The sequence below is a fragment of the Biomphalaria glabrata genome, chromosome 10 (genome assembly GCF_947242115.1).
Source record: "Biomphalaria glabrata chromosome 10, xgBioGlab47.1, whole genome shotgun sequence".
In the NCBI taxonomy this organism is placed as follows: domain Eukaryota; kingdom Metazoa; phylum Mollusca; class Gastropoda; family Planorbidae; genus Biomphalaria; species Biomphalaria glabrata.
Genome location: NC_074720.1, coordinates 11,878,660 through 11,892,727, shown reverse-complemented (window position 1 = coordinate 11,892,727; position 14,068 = coordinate 11,878,660). Strand labels below are relative to the sequence as shown.

The following is a 14,068-nucleotide window of genomic DNA, read 5'->3' as shown; positions in this document are numbered from 1 at the left end:
TCTTACTAATTATTACTTTAACAAAAAGTGTTTACTTTTTTTTTAAGGAGAAATATCTATTTAGTATGCAAATAAGTGGAACATAATTGAAAACAACAATCAATAAGTAGTTTTTCATATTATTGCGTAAACTGCACTACAATGTGGCACACATTTTTTTTTTTTTACGGAAATGTTTTTTTTTTGTGTGGATTTTTTTAGACTTTGAATAAGAGATTGACCCTTTACAAAACAATTAGTTCAATTAGATAATGATTATATGACATCAGTTAGGACAGGTTCGTATTTGATTTAACCATCACTTTCACCTATCCCATGGTCTGCTGAACACATGATCGGTCAACCTTCTTTCTCCATTTCTTCTCTGTCATTTGCCTTTGATAGAATTTCATTATGATATTCTTTCTGAAATAATTAAAACCTGTCTTTTTACGTGCCTGGGTGGAACACTTCGGGGGCCGATTTTGAGTTAACTGTCTTTGTAACCTTCTTAATTGATAATTTGTTGTATTCATTGCATTGTGTTACCTGGTTTGTTTGTTTTTTTGTTTGTTGTTGTTGTTGTTGTTGTTGTTTTTTGCGGGAGGGAGGTGAATAAAGATATTGTTTCAAAAAACATTTCAATCTATAAGCAATAGCTGACATTTAAGATAAATACGTTTGTCTCAGTCAATGAAATCTAGTTTGTTTGTGTTATAGCCGAATCTCGCATTGTGCTGAGGCGTGTGTCGGTAGATTGGCGCTAAATGCTTTACTTTAGATACATTATAATAGCTTTTTATCTTGTCTTTAAAACAAAACGAGGGGTACATATCTGTTTCTTATCTTATCTTATAAAATACAGGCGTTACTTCAAAAAGATGATTTTTCTGGGTGGAAAGACATGCTCCAATTTGATTCCCATTTCTGTAATTCATCTAATTCTTTTTGTAAAATGTCTGTATGTTGTCTTGTTTTTAATGTTCTATATATTGCGCAATCGTCTTCAAATACTCAAACTTTTGTTCCTGAACTAATGTAATTTGGTAAATCAATTATGCAGATTATAAATAGTAGTGAACCTAAGACTGTTTGTATGCGTGATTGTGTTCAAATGTTTTTGTGAAGAACAATCGTTAGTTTTGTCAATTAGATTTGGGATGTAATTTTTTTATTTTTTTTTATTTTGTAATTTATTTTTATGTGATTAACATCATAATATTGTGTGGGTTTTAATATAGTCCGAAAACAAAATGAAACCATGATAGCAATGAAAAGATGAAACTTTTTTTTCACAAACACACACAAAGTTTATTTAATTATTTATTTTATCTTCAACTAAATGAAAACAAAAAATAATTAAACACAGATATTAGCATGTGCGTTTCGTACACCTCGTCTTTAATATATGAGGGGGGGGTGCATATAAATATAGTGGTCCCAGGCAAAAATCTGACAATATGCATTCATCAAATAGTCAATACCTTTATTAAAACCTTTTTTAGGATGGGGGGGGGGGGGATGTATCTATATAAAATCCTTAGCCCTGACCACACTCTGACTCACTGAAACTCACTAGTTCTCCCACTTGGCGTCGACGATTAAATACGAAAATTTAACCTGTTATTACTTAAGTCTAGAACAGTGATACCCAAAATACGGCCCGCGACGTGGTTCCATCCGGCCATCCGAAACGTCGGTACAAAGTGTAAAAAATCCCCCTTTTCTCTCCCCCCCCCCCCTCCGGTCCATAAAAAGGTTTAAAAATGTTGTTTTATCTAAGTTAGGACCCTCACTTTTTATATGATGGATTGGTACCATGACATTGAACATGTGTACGTATATGAAATGGTAGAGCCGAAGAAACTACAAGTGAATTCTGAATTATTTTTTTTGTAAAGTATGGCTGTTTAAAAAAAAATTTAAAAAATATATATTTATATATAAACAGCACTATAAAACAAATATGACGGCATTCTTGGTTTGAGCAGCGAATGTTAAACTACACCTAGAGACTGGAGGATCAATGGGAATATTTACCAAAAAGATACAAGAAATGAGTCCGTGGTAAAGCTGTCTACAATGTTGCTCACATTTTAAGTAGAGAAATGAAGCCAGAAATTATGAAAAATCTTTTGAAAACTCGTAGAAATCTCATGAAATATATAGACAAATATTGTCATTTTGGGGTGTCATTCAATATGGAAAACGCCGATCCTACGCGCGATTAAAAAAAAACGGCATTATGCATTACCCGTAATTGTGGAATCACGGTTCTCTAGATCTAGATCTCTGTCAGACAAATTAACAAAAATATGTAAAGAGTTAACTAAACTGTTCCTCGGGAAGAGCATAGTACTTATGAAGTCACAGAGTGTAATATTGTCTATTGTTAGTTTCAAACTTTAAAGCGGCGACCTTTTTCTCTCTGCAAGGTATAAAAAGGGGACTAATTCAACTATACCACCACATCAGTCAAGTGCAATTTCTTTCCTTGTTCGATACAAATAAATAATTACCAATAGCTAATTAACTAATTTGTATTTTTTAAAATTGATACTTGTTTTTTTTTTTTTTTTTTTTATTGAGGTAAAAAAAATAATTATGCGAAATTTCAGCTTGATCCGAGATTGGGTTTGGGAGAAATAATATGTACAAACTTTTTACCTGGGTATGGGAGAAATAACGTGAACAAACTTTTTACCAGACAGAGTGAGTTGATATAAGCTTTGTAAAAAGTAGCATTTGCATCAGACTTTGAATTATCTAAAATATCTTGATATCGGATTTTTAATGTTATCTAGTTTTTGAGATGTAAACGGGACGGACGGACGGACGTACCTCACAAAACGTAAGCGGCTATTCCCCATTCGGTTACCTCTAAACATAACACTAATAAACCAATAGTGCCAACGATGGCCGCTAAAAATCCTTCTGCTTTTAATAGTTTTATATTAAAAATTCTAGTCAGACACGCCCAAGAGTCTAATGATAAGTGGTCAATGCTATTAATACCGTTAGCCTGTGTTCTGTGATCATAGCTAATTGATCTCATGATCGATCCTTCAGATGTAGGGTAGGAAAAAAAATGTTTCTACTTTGTTTGGGGGGTTTGAAGCCTGGGCTGGCGTGTTAATGGACTTCCAATCGGCCACTTGTCCATGTAGATCGTGTTTTTGGCTGTCACTTTGCTTTTAGTGTTTGTAATTGTTCACTATAAAAACAAAGAAGTGTGTACACATCAGGCGCTAGTTTGTAGTGCCGGCTCAGACAACGTTAGGGCCCTGATGTTTTATTAGCACATTAGACGCCTTTTCCTCCCCGTTAACCCTGAGAGTCAAACAGTATTCACTCTATAGTGGTTTGAAACCCTTGTACTTAAAAAAAAATCCAAACATAAATTAAAGGTACCTTAATCCCCCCCCCCTCCAAAATGAATTCTAATTTTATAAGGAATTAAATTTGTCTTAGAATTTAAATAATTCATATGTATTTTAAATTTAGAATTTGTTTGTTTTTTATTTTTTTTTATTTTAAGTGAAAATTATATACATTGCCCCCCCCCCCCCCCATTGTTCTTGAAGAGTACGCAAGAGAGGCTATGCTATTACTTCCCCGCCCCCTCATCGTTCCTCTACCCATGTCCTCTTTAAGGATACTCTCTATGTCTCACTCAATTGAAACCATGTTTATCTACACTTTCGAATGAATACATTGAATGTGTTTTGACGGAGATTAGAGCGAACTTTAAAACAAAACAAAACAGATCTTGTTGGATAAACGTATGATGCTATTCCACCTAAAAGGGGGAGATAATACATCATGAGTTTAAAAAGTTTGTGAAGAGAATAGCAGACGTTGGATATATTGTCATTCAAGTCACACGTCTCTGTGTTTGAAAGACTGTCTGCATGGCGAGACTCCCACAGCATGCCTCCTTGGTGGATGTGTTGACCTGGCTTGTGGATCACCATGTTGGTCACTGGCTCATGTCACACTAATGTGTCTGTGTGTTTGTCGGCTGTGCGTGAGTGTCTTGCATTGGTAACTGGCTCATGTCACACTAATGTGTCTGTGTGTTTGTCGGCTGTGCGTGAGTGTCTTGCATTGGTAACTGGCTCATGTCACACTAATGTGTCTGTGTGTTTGTCGGCTGTGCGTGAGTGTCTTGCATTGGTAACTGGCTCATGTCACACTAATGTGTCTGTGTGTTTGTCGGCTGTGCGTGAGTGTCTTGCATTGAAGCTGCTGGGGTAAACAAGAAATAAATAATGCACGATGACCTTGTCAGAAGTTCATTTCAATCTATTTGTTCAATCTATAGCGTGTTTGTAACTACTGATGAATGGGAGGTTACCCTGTAGAGGTGTTTCCGTTAAATGACGGTTTACTAATGCAAGATTGTTATCAATCTTAAACATTAAAAGACCTGTCAGTCCTTGTTCAATCCTAGAATGTTCAAAGGCGTTCATTCTTCAGTTTCTTGTAGACAAACAACAAAATCTGTCCGTGCAATACATTTGTAATCAAACCTAATACGAGTTCGAGGCATTGCGCCCCCCCCCCCCCCCCCGCACCTTCCCTCCTTACTCTCTTCAGTGCTATACCTGTTCGAAATACATTAGTTTCTCTCCTTATTTCCCTCTGAACGCTCAGGATAGAAAATCTTGTTGAATTGAAACATTTAGAAATCAATAACCTAATTATTTGTCCAAAGTCAATTAGACTATTCTTTGAAAAGATTTTTTGGGGGGGGGGGGGGGTGAGATTAATTTATGTTAAGAACACTGCTCAATTTTTGACGTTAAATAAAATAATAATGTTAATTAACAAATATTCTTGTTCTTCCTCTTAGGTGTTTCGAAGGGTATAATGCCACAGTTTTCGCATATGGCCAGGTAAGTGTTGACATTTCTAACATTCACACTAAAGCACATCGAATTTCAATCTTCTCTATAGAGGTCTGTAGGCTCTAAATGTTTCCAGTTTTAAGCATAATTGTTGCTCTTTTAAAATAAAAAAAAAATTATTTAAGGTTAATCTATTATAAGATATATAATTCATATTCATCTATATAATTACCTTTGTTGCATTTATTAAACACACTATTTGACACACATATATAGATCTGTTAAAAAAAAAGCCGTTATGAAATTGTATATTGTCTTATTAACCTTAGCATTTGGCTTTAGTCCAGTTTGGGGTCATCTCTGGCTATCTACAGGCCATACACAACATCAACATTCCTACCTCGCACCAACGTTGTTCAGTTGATGTCATATAATGTATGTGTGTGTGGGGTGGGGCGGCATAATGCATCTGTCCCTCGAGTAAGATAGTGCCATGTGAGCAAACAGTGGAGTGGAGGAGCTGTAGTGGCTATTGAGTAACACTAGTCGATGGTGTTGCCAGCGCCCGCTGTATTTGTTACAGATGGACTCAGGCAAGCGATTGTTGCTTCAGATGCATATGGTTTGAGTCAAGCAGCTTGCTCTGTGGGACGGGAAGAGGGGAAACTTAGGTGGTGCGCTACTCCTTTTGAAGTGCTGGGCAAGAATGTATCACTGCTTTTGTTGGTGCCTTTAGTGTACTTATTGTTAGGTTAGAACGAGAGCATACATCTAGAACTGTACACATCTTGCAAATGCTCTACATTTTATTAGAATAAGAGCATACATCTAGAATGTACACACCTCTCCCATGATGTAAATTTCTTAAGAATGAGACCATAAAACTAAAGTTGTACGTATCCTTTTCATCATCTTCATTTTGTACAGTTTTTACATCGAAATTTGTGTTTTTCTTGCTTCTATTTTGTGTATCTCGTAGTTTTCTAGTGTGAAGGATTTGATATTCTTGTTCAAAAACATGTGTATGCAGTCTCAATAATTCAACGTTTTAATGTGTGCACCACATACAACTATCACGCTATTCGGCTTGTCAATGTTTTTTTTTTATCTTCATACTGAATGTATCACCTCCCACATTGATTCTCTGTCTTCATTAAAGTATCAGAATAAACATTCAATGGAAACAATCAGACCCATCGTCTCCCTCAGGCTCTCAGCTTTTGCCCTATTTTCTTTCTTGGGAACTAAATGACCTAGGCCAACAATGGACATCTTGTTTTTCTCCCCCCAAAAAAATGTTTCAGTCCTGAGAGATATGCAATCAAACTTGTTTAAAGAATCGTTAAAATTTGCTACGATTTAAGAGCGAGCAAGCAGGGCGAGTTGCCAAATTAGTTATGGCACAACAGAACTGATTTGTTGACTGTTTTCTTAATCGTTACTTTGTGGGCGCTTAGTCTGATAAGCGCCAATGTTTTATTGATTTCGAAGCCTCTAGTATTGCAGCGGTTCTCGATTTTTTTTTGAGGTACCTTAGTGATTTGAGACCAAAAGAAAATTCGGACAGACGTAGACGGTGAAAAGAAAATCTAAATCGACCACCGGCGGACAATGGTTATGCCTTCACTAGATGTGGCAAAATATGTAGGTCGCAGCTGGGAAATACTGCACTCCCCATTAATTATCGGACTCGAAGCCTTGTTATTATTATGATAAATGTAGCACCTCCCTTCCCTTATGTTATAGCTATCTGAATGTAGATATAGTTGGTTTCTGTTCTACCTCCGTCGGAAACGTAAAACTGGGAGACAAGCGTACGTTATGCTTTGTTACAGTTTTGTCTTGACTCTCGGTTGTACTCTTTATTAAGGTTGAACATCACAGCTCTTCAGTTTAATGAATCAACTTTAACATTGCATATCTTGGAAGGTCTGCCATTGCTTTTAAAACTAAAATGTTTTGTTGTATCTATGAATGTTGTTCATTGAATGAATTTTGTTTCCACTTCGTGTTCAGAAATGTGTCCATTCAAGAAGTCAGCAGGAGATGTTTGCTTCATCTCAAAATGTTTGACTTACAGAACATGTTTTTTTTTAACAGAGTTAAAGCTTCTCCCTGATAACATCCGTTCTCTTTCCAAACGTGTACATGTTGGCTACATGACGCAATGTGAAGCTTTTCAGAGATGTGGACATCTATTTTCTTTGATTATTGTAAGACTCTGTACCTTCGATACCAATGCTTGCCATTAATCCTTTGATTTATTGAGTTCCCTTCCTCATAAGAGCGCCAAAGCGAGACTTGATGCTAAGCTGTATCTATACACAAGTAGCACATTAGTTCTTGTCGTTTTCATAAGAGTTGTACATATGTTTATACACGCTGGTTGTGTTTGTATGCTGATGCCAAAACAAATCAGAACTTCTTGTGTACTTTGAGCAAATTGACGGACAGCTTCAAGCGTTTTGAACTAGATTCTCACCTACTTCAAAACGGGAGCCGAGAAAGAGAAACCTCTTGTTTAAGAGAGGGCTGTTTGGGGAAACGTTTTTCTCTATCATACAAGTCTGCCTTAGAAAATGTTCTTGGTCTATTCGCAGTTCCTGGCACTACTAGAGAGATCTCTACTAGATGTGTGTTTATGTAATATGTAGTTTAGGATGTTAATCACTTAGTCTGTTTGGTCAAAGACGCTGGAAAGGATCAATCTATAGATCTAGCATTGTTACAACAGTGGCTCTACCAATCAATAAATCTGCATGGCAATACAATGTTGCGACGCCTCGGGTTGTTCAGTTCATTATTGAGCGTCCCTTGGAAGTAGACAGACAAGCTTTAGGTAGAACATGAAAGTGTCCAAGAGATGTGCTAGTTTACTCAGTCTAATCAACTTACACACAGTTGGAATCTCCGAGTGAGAGATTGAAGCAAGACACAATCTCTCTCTTTCTCTCTCTCTCTCTCTCTCTCTCTACGTGCTGAATAATAAGAGGTTTTTTTTTAAATCAGATCAAACTCAAATGTCTATCTGATACATAAATATAAAAAGTTACATTCAGAGCTGGATATTTTCTATTCACATTTAATGTACGGAAGTAAAAGCTCTTTTTTTTTTCCCTCGAGCTTTATGGAAGTTGGTGTTTGCTTTCAAGTTGCGTTTGTATTCAATCTATTTCATTCACTGCCACGTGACTGAGCATATGTTTCGTTGTTTTTTTACAACGCACATATTCAGTTACTCTAAATGTTTCTTGTATGTTTGGAATTTGCAATTGATTTTCGACCATTTCTACTCATCCAGTCGTCATCAAATTTTGCATAAAATGTCATGCTCGATGACAAAACATGAATCAATTAAAAACACATTAATTAGTCCTAATTAATTAAGTAAGTAAAAAGTAAAGCTTCCATTTCAGAGCTTGCGATCTAATTAACTTTGTTTTTGTATAGAAAAGAGCTAAGGAAAGATAAGCCTTGTGTAGAGATTAGGTGATTGGAGTTGAAAGGTAGTGCAAAATTAAAGAATTAAAAGTTAATGGAAAGATTAGATCAAAGACTTAATGGAAAGATTAGATCATGGACTATATGTATATTAATCAATTATTAAGAAAACTGTCTTAAATACCGTTTTCATCAACTGATTGTTCCTTAATATAAGCGTTTTTTTTTGTATGTTGTTTTCTTAAATACCAGCAGAAGACTATGATTTATTCTCCTCAAATGTTGGCGCCATGAAAAAAAGCTGGGTAACAGGGTTTGGTTCTTTTGATGAGAAGATGATAAGAGACTAGAGTTCTCTCCATCTATTTAATATTCCACTCGGCTCGTCTGCTGACGTGCTTGTGATGATGGCAGCTGCAGTGGTAAGTGACTAAATGTTGATTTGAGTTGTGTAAGTCAACACGGCGCTCTGGAGATAGAGGCTTGATCCTGTCGAAACTTCATGCTGTGGAGACAGCGCAAAGTGTGGTGTCAGCGGTGGGGTGGGCCAGTGTTACAGCATTATACAAAGTACCATAAGAACCAATTGAGAGTCGCTTAGTCCTTGCCCTTCGAGAAATTTTATAAACAAACCAAAATTAAAGAGAGCACAGTTTGGTGTAGAATAAGCATTGATCTTTATATATCTATACGAAGGCTTTATTAAAATAGATTTTCTGAAACTATAAATCTCAATCTACCTTTTTTTTATCTCTCTTCTCTCTCTCTCTCTCACCCTTCTCTCTCTCTCGTTCTTTCGCTCTCTTTCTCAAACTCTCTCTCTCTCTCTTTCTCTCTCTCTCTCTCTATTGCTTTATTTTGCAAACTTTTGTTTGCTCCCCCCCCTCACCCCTTGTCCATGCTGTCCCTAAACTTTGCTAATGTCAGCAAATATTTGATAGGGAATGGTGTTGACAACCCAACCCTCGTCACGAACACAGTGGTCGTGTGTGATTAGAGTGCAGGACATCAGGACACTAATTCCTTGATTTATTGTCAAGTGTCATTTATGTTTTTTTTAAAGTTGTTTTCGCACTGGAAGACTATTTTCCATAGTTTGTACCAGCTCTTGTTGGAAGAGTGAATAGAAGAAATGTGATCCTTTAGTAACTCTCATCTTTTAAAATGTCTCCAAACTTCCGTCCGCTGCATTCCTTCGTCGTTCAAATATCAACCTCATTCAGGACTTCTCTCATGCTCTATCTGATCGTCTGCTGGTCGATACAAGAGAATATTTACTTTGGAAACACGGAACCTTTTTGTTTTCTCCATATTAGTTGTGCTTACATCACACACATACACACGCACACACACTCATGGAGTTTATGTAGTCCCTCGACATAATCAATAGATTCCTTTTCTTTTCAATAAAAAACAAAGACTTTTAAATCTCATCACATTTACCGGACGCGCGGTGTGAAGTCAAGTTACGTGTTCTTTCCTGTCCCAACTTCTTTCTCTTCATCTTCATATTGCTAACCTCTGATGTGCTCTATGAACTGATACATTCAAATGTTTTAGTGACTGCATGTCCTAACCCGTTCAAAGTATGTTCAGGTAAAGGTCGTAAGTAGATGAGCACACAACACTTGGAAGTCAAGCAATAGTTATAGTTATGGCTAATCAAGTCAATCAGTTTGGGTTTAAGCCGTTTCAGTTTTATTTAAATCTGCACTTGAACTTAAACATGTATTTTGTAACGGATGTATGTGTGAGTTGTTTGTGATTCAAGTATTTCTACAGTACCTTGATAATCAATCCTTAGATGCCAGGGTGTACTGTGTGGTGAATTACATGTGTGAGTACGAACAGGAAACGTACATCGTCATAAAGGATCATTGCACAATAACTCAGTTCACTCATGATGAAATAGAATAAGGAACTTCAATACAGAATGGGCCACAGTCGAGCCAGTAACACAATATGATGTTCTCTTGACAAGAGCCTTTAAGTAACTGTCCTAAAAAATCTACATCATTAATCTCTAACCCAATGCCCATGTCGTCACTCAAATGACGAGGTCAAAGTCTGTCTACTACAGTGCGTCTCTAGACTAAGTACCTAACAATTTGTACAATTCCTTTTTCGTGTGGCATACCATCTAAATGTCTAACTATTTCGCCATTGACAAAGCTGAGCAGGTCTTCGAAGATATTTCTGACACTTTCGTAAACCTCTTCAATGGATACGACTATGTTCTGGGTAGGAATGTTTTTTAAAAAAAAGTATTTTTATTTTAAAATCTGTGTAATAGATCTCTTATTATCTTCATGTTTACTGTGCAATGTGTCATACGCTAGGTCTTTGTGTGTGTGCGAATGTAGAGATCTACATGTGTGTTAGTCATTGTGTTGCCACCATAACTGTCGGTGATGATCTCATAAATAAATGAATCATGGAACTATCTGGACACTGCGATGGTCACGTGAGGCATTGTTGTAATGGGGAGGAACTCAACAACCGATATCATTGAAATCATGAGTCTCGTGAATCGATCTCAGTGTCGCTGAGTTTAGTAGGAAATATTTCAACTATCGTATAAACAAAAAGTAGGGGGAGGGGGGCGTGTTGGATTCCTAACCGAAGGGTCTTGGGCTCGAATATCTGTAAAGCCTGGAATTTTAAATTTCGGGAATTTTTTAGGACGCCCCTTACTCCACCCAGCTCTTATTGTTACCTGACATGAGTTGGAAATAAAGGTTGGTCGTTGGGCTGGCCACATGACACCGTAGTTAACCATAGAAACAGATGACATTTACATCATCGTCTGCCTTAAAGATCTCAAGGTTCGAAAATGGTACTCTACCTTGAAACAAGCACATAATCTTGTCTTTTAGACTTCTAAATGAACCTAGACTAATTGTAAAAAAAAAAAAATTAAAAAAAATTAGGTAAAATTGTTAAATATGCTGAGGCTACATAGTATGCATGAAATAGACAACTACAGTCACGTGATAGGTTTAATTTAAAATACTTTCATAATTCTTGTTTCATCCATATCTTTGAGATTACACTGTTGTGTAGTTGACTTTGAAACTACAAGAAAGCTTTAAAATCCCATTTTCTATTTAACATAGGCACGACTAGAAACAGCATTGTGCCAAATAATCTGCAAAATCTCTTGAACCTAAAACTAAAGTGGGTGGTCTGTTTGTGTTACTCACTTCCATACTGGACGTTGTTCCCTTGGAACTTTCTTTTTTTCAATATGTTCCTATAATTATGATGTCACGTTTTGTTTTTAAAGCCTCACTAATCCTTGCACAGAAAACAAGGGAAGTAGGTCGTCAGACCAGTTGGGATTTTTGTGGTAATTGGAGATTCAGAATATGGTGAAAAGTCCTTCCTCTATTTCATATTTGTGTGGCTTTGTTAGCTTTTCTTAAAACCTTCAGGGGTGTTAACTATGTAGGGTTGAGGAAAACAAAAAAACACTTTTATCTCTTTGTACTGGGGATTCTTTTGACAATTTAATAAGTTTAAACGAAATCTTGCCCACTGCTAAGACTTGAATACCTTTTTTTTTTTTTGATATTCTTTTTACTCTGTTCTTTGTTTCATGAGATCTAACTAGATTGTTTCCCTTGGCATTTCTTAAGCTGGTAGTTTCCAATGTCTAAGAAACTTATTTGTGTGTTTCATTAGAGCTACTAAACAGACTACATACATTAGAAGGAGGAAGATAAAAGGAATGTTAAGAGCTTTAAATGAGAAGACTTAATGACATGAACAAAATTGTGTCTAGAATATAGACCATGCGGTCCATAGGTCATCTGTTTCTGTGACCCACAGTTAATGAGGGTGCCATGTGGCAAGCACAGCGACCAACCGCCATTAGAGCTGGGTGGACTCAGAGGCGCCCTAAAGATCCCAGCATTTGAACCAGGGACCCTCCAATTCAGAAGTCAAGCGCTTTACCACTTAGCCAACATGCCGCCAAGACCTCCATTTTTACTTTTTTTTTAAAGTCCAGTTAGTTTTACATTGAATTAGTATCACCAAAACATAGAATGGTGAGATATCATACATTAGGCCTTTTGTTAACAGTTGCATAAAATAACATCCATGAAAAATAGAAATTATCTACTAGTGCTATAAAATCCAAAAAATAAATTTTGTGTGGTATTGGATTGTCACCTCTCACATCACTTTAGCTTTTAAATGTACATCTTTTTATTTGTATGCATGTTTTACACATATGCTTCCATCCTTTATATTGTGTGTATGTTCTATTCTGATAGACTGGTTCTGGCAAGACATACACCATGGGTACAGGCTTTGAGGCACCTGTTGTATCTTCAGTCACTGATGAAATCGGCATTGTTCCAAGAGCAGTGGATCACCTGTTCCTTGGCATTGAAGAGCGGCGGAGACAGGCTTTTGAGAATGGAGAGGCAGCACCAGACTTTAAAGTCACTGTGCAGTTTATGGAGGTAACAGAATCAGTAGTAAATGTTTAGATCGACATACAAGGAAAGTTGCTAGTTGTCTTGTAAGTTTCAGCTGTTTACTTCAGATTATTATGTCCTAGCTGAAACTTCTTACAGAATGGCTAAGGCTTACAGCAGGCTGGGTTCAAACTGGGGACTATTGTGATAACAGTGCTTAGAACAAACCACACATCCAAGCTGATTGTTTTCTTTATTCCTTGAACAAAAATTCTTTATTAAATTTGAGTCATAATCTCCTCGATACTTCAGCTTTATTAACTGACAAAGCTTCCAAAGCTTAGATCATTAAATTTACCTTGAACATTCATTTCACTCTGTTATCACACAAAGCCTAAAGATTCATAAAATCAAATGTGTCTCTCTGTGGCTGTCCATCTGTTTCTTTGCATCTCTCAGTGCCTGCCCAGCAAAATATTAACACAAATATTGCATAATTAATTTCTCTGATTATCATACGTAGTATAAAACCCTATAAGATTTTTCTGTGACCAATGATGCACACTTATTGTCTCAATACATAACAAATTGATTTATCTTGTCATAGGCTTACCTTACATGGTATAAGTACAGTATAACAAAATGGTATCAGTACAGTATAACAAAAATGAACTGAAACTTCAAAAAGACAACACATTACTTCATTGATACTTATCAACATAACTTTTCAATATATTTAGAAAAAAATTTTTGTTTAGCACATTTTTTCTCCATTGCAGTTATACAATGAGGAAATTATAGACCTGCTGGACACTACCAGAGACCCAGAGTCTAGAGTAAGTCAACAAGACTGTTATCTTGTGTTTATTCTGTGAACTTAAATATGTTTGTTTTTTTGTGTGTTATGATAAATCATTCGTACAAAGAAACTTGCTATAACCAACATCTAGTTTTGTCTTGTCACTTTGTGAAATGTGAATAGTTTTGAAACTTATCATCCCAATCTGACTGTTAGTATTCAATATTAAATAAAGTCAAATTTTACTTGGCTGGATAGGATTATATCCACTTCAGGTTACTCTAACTAGTTCTCTAGTCCTAGCTGAGATCAATGGTAATGATTGGGTCTTTCATGCAGACATATGAATTAAAACATTCACTTTCACATATTTTCAAAATGTCACATGATCTTTTTAAGCTCAGTGTCTTGTGCATGTTCCTGAACCACTCATTTTGTTTTAAACAGTCTGTACACTTGAATGTCTTGAGATATTTTCTTTCTTTATACTTCCGAAGGGATAAAATATAATGCTATAATTATTAAAGTATAGATATAATCTCTACATTATGTACATAAAGTATCTTCCTTTA

General features: G+C 36.2%; 1 protein-coding gene across 5 annotated transcripts in view; it reads left to right on the top strand.

Annotated features, from left to right (window-relative positions):
• Nucleotides 1-14,068, top strand: part of LOC106071748 (kinesin-like protein KIF21A) — a 79,864-nt gene that overhangs the window by 19,496 nt on the left and 46,300 nt on the right. For all 5 annotated transcript variants that reach the window (XM_056043685.1, XM_056043689.1, XM_056043688.1 and 2 more), the window contains exons 3-5: nt 4,835-4,877; nt 12,551-12,742; nt 13,477-13,533. In XM_056043685.1, coding sequence (XP_055899660.1) covers nt 4,835-4,877; nt 12,551-12,742; nt 13,477-13,533 — 292 coding nt within the window. The remainder of the gene's footprint in view (nt 1-4,834; nt 4,878-12,550; nt 12,743-13,476; nt 13,534-14,068) is intronic.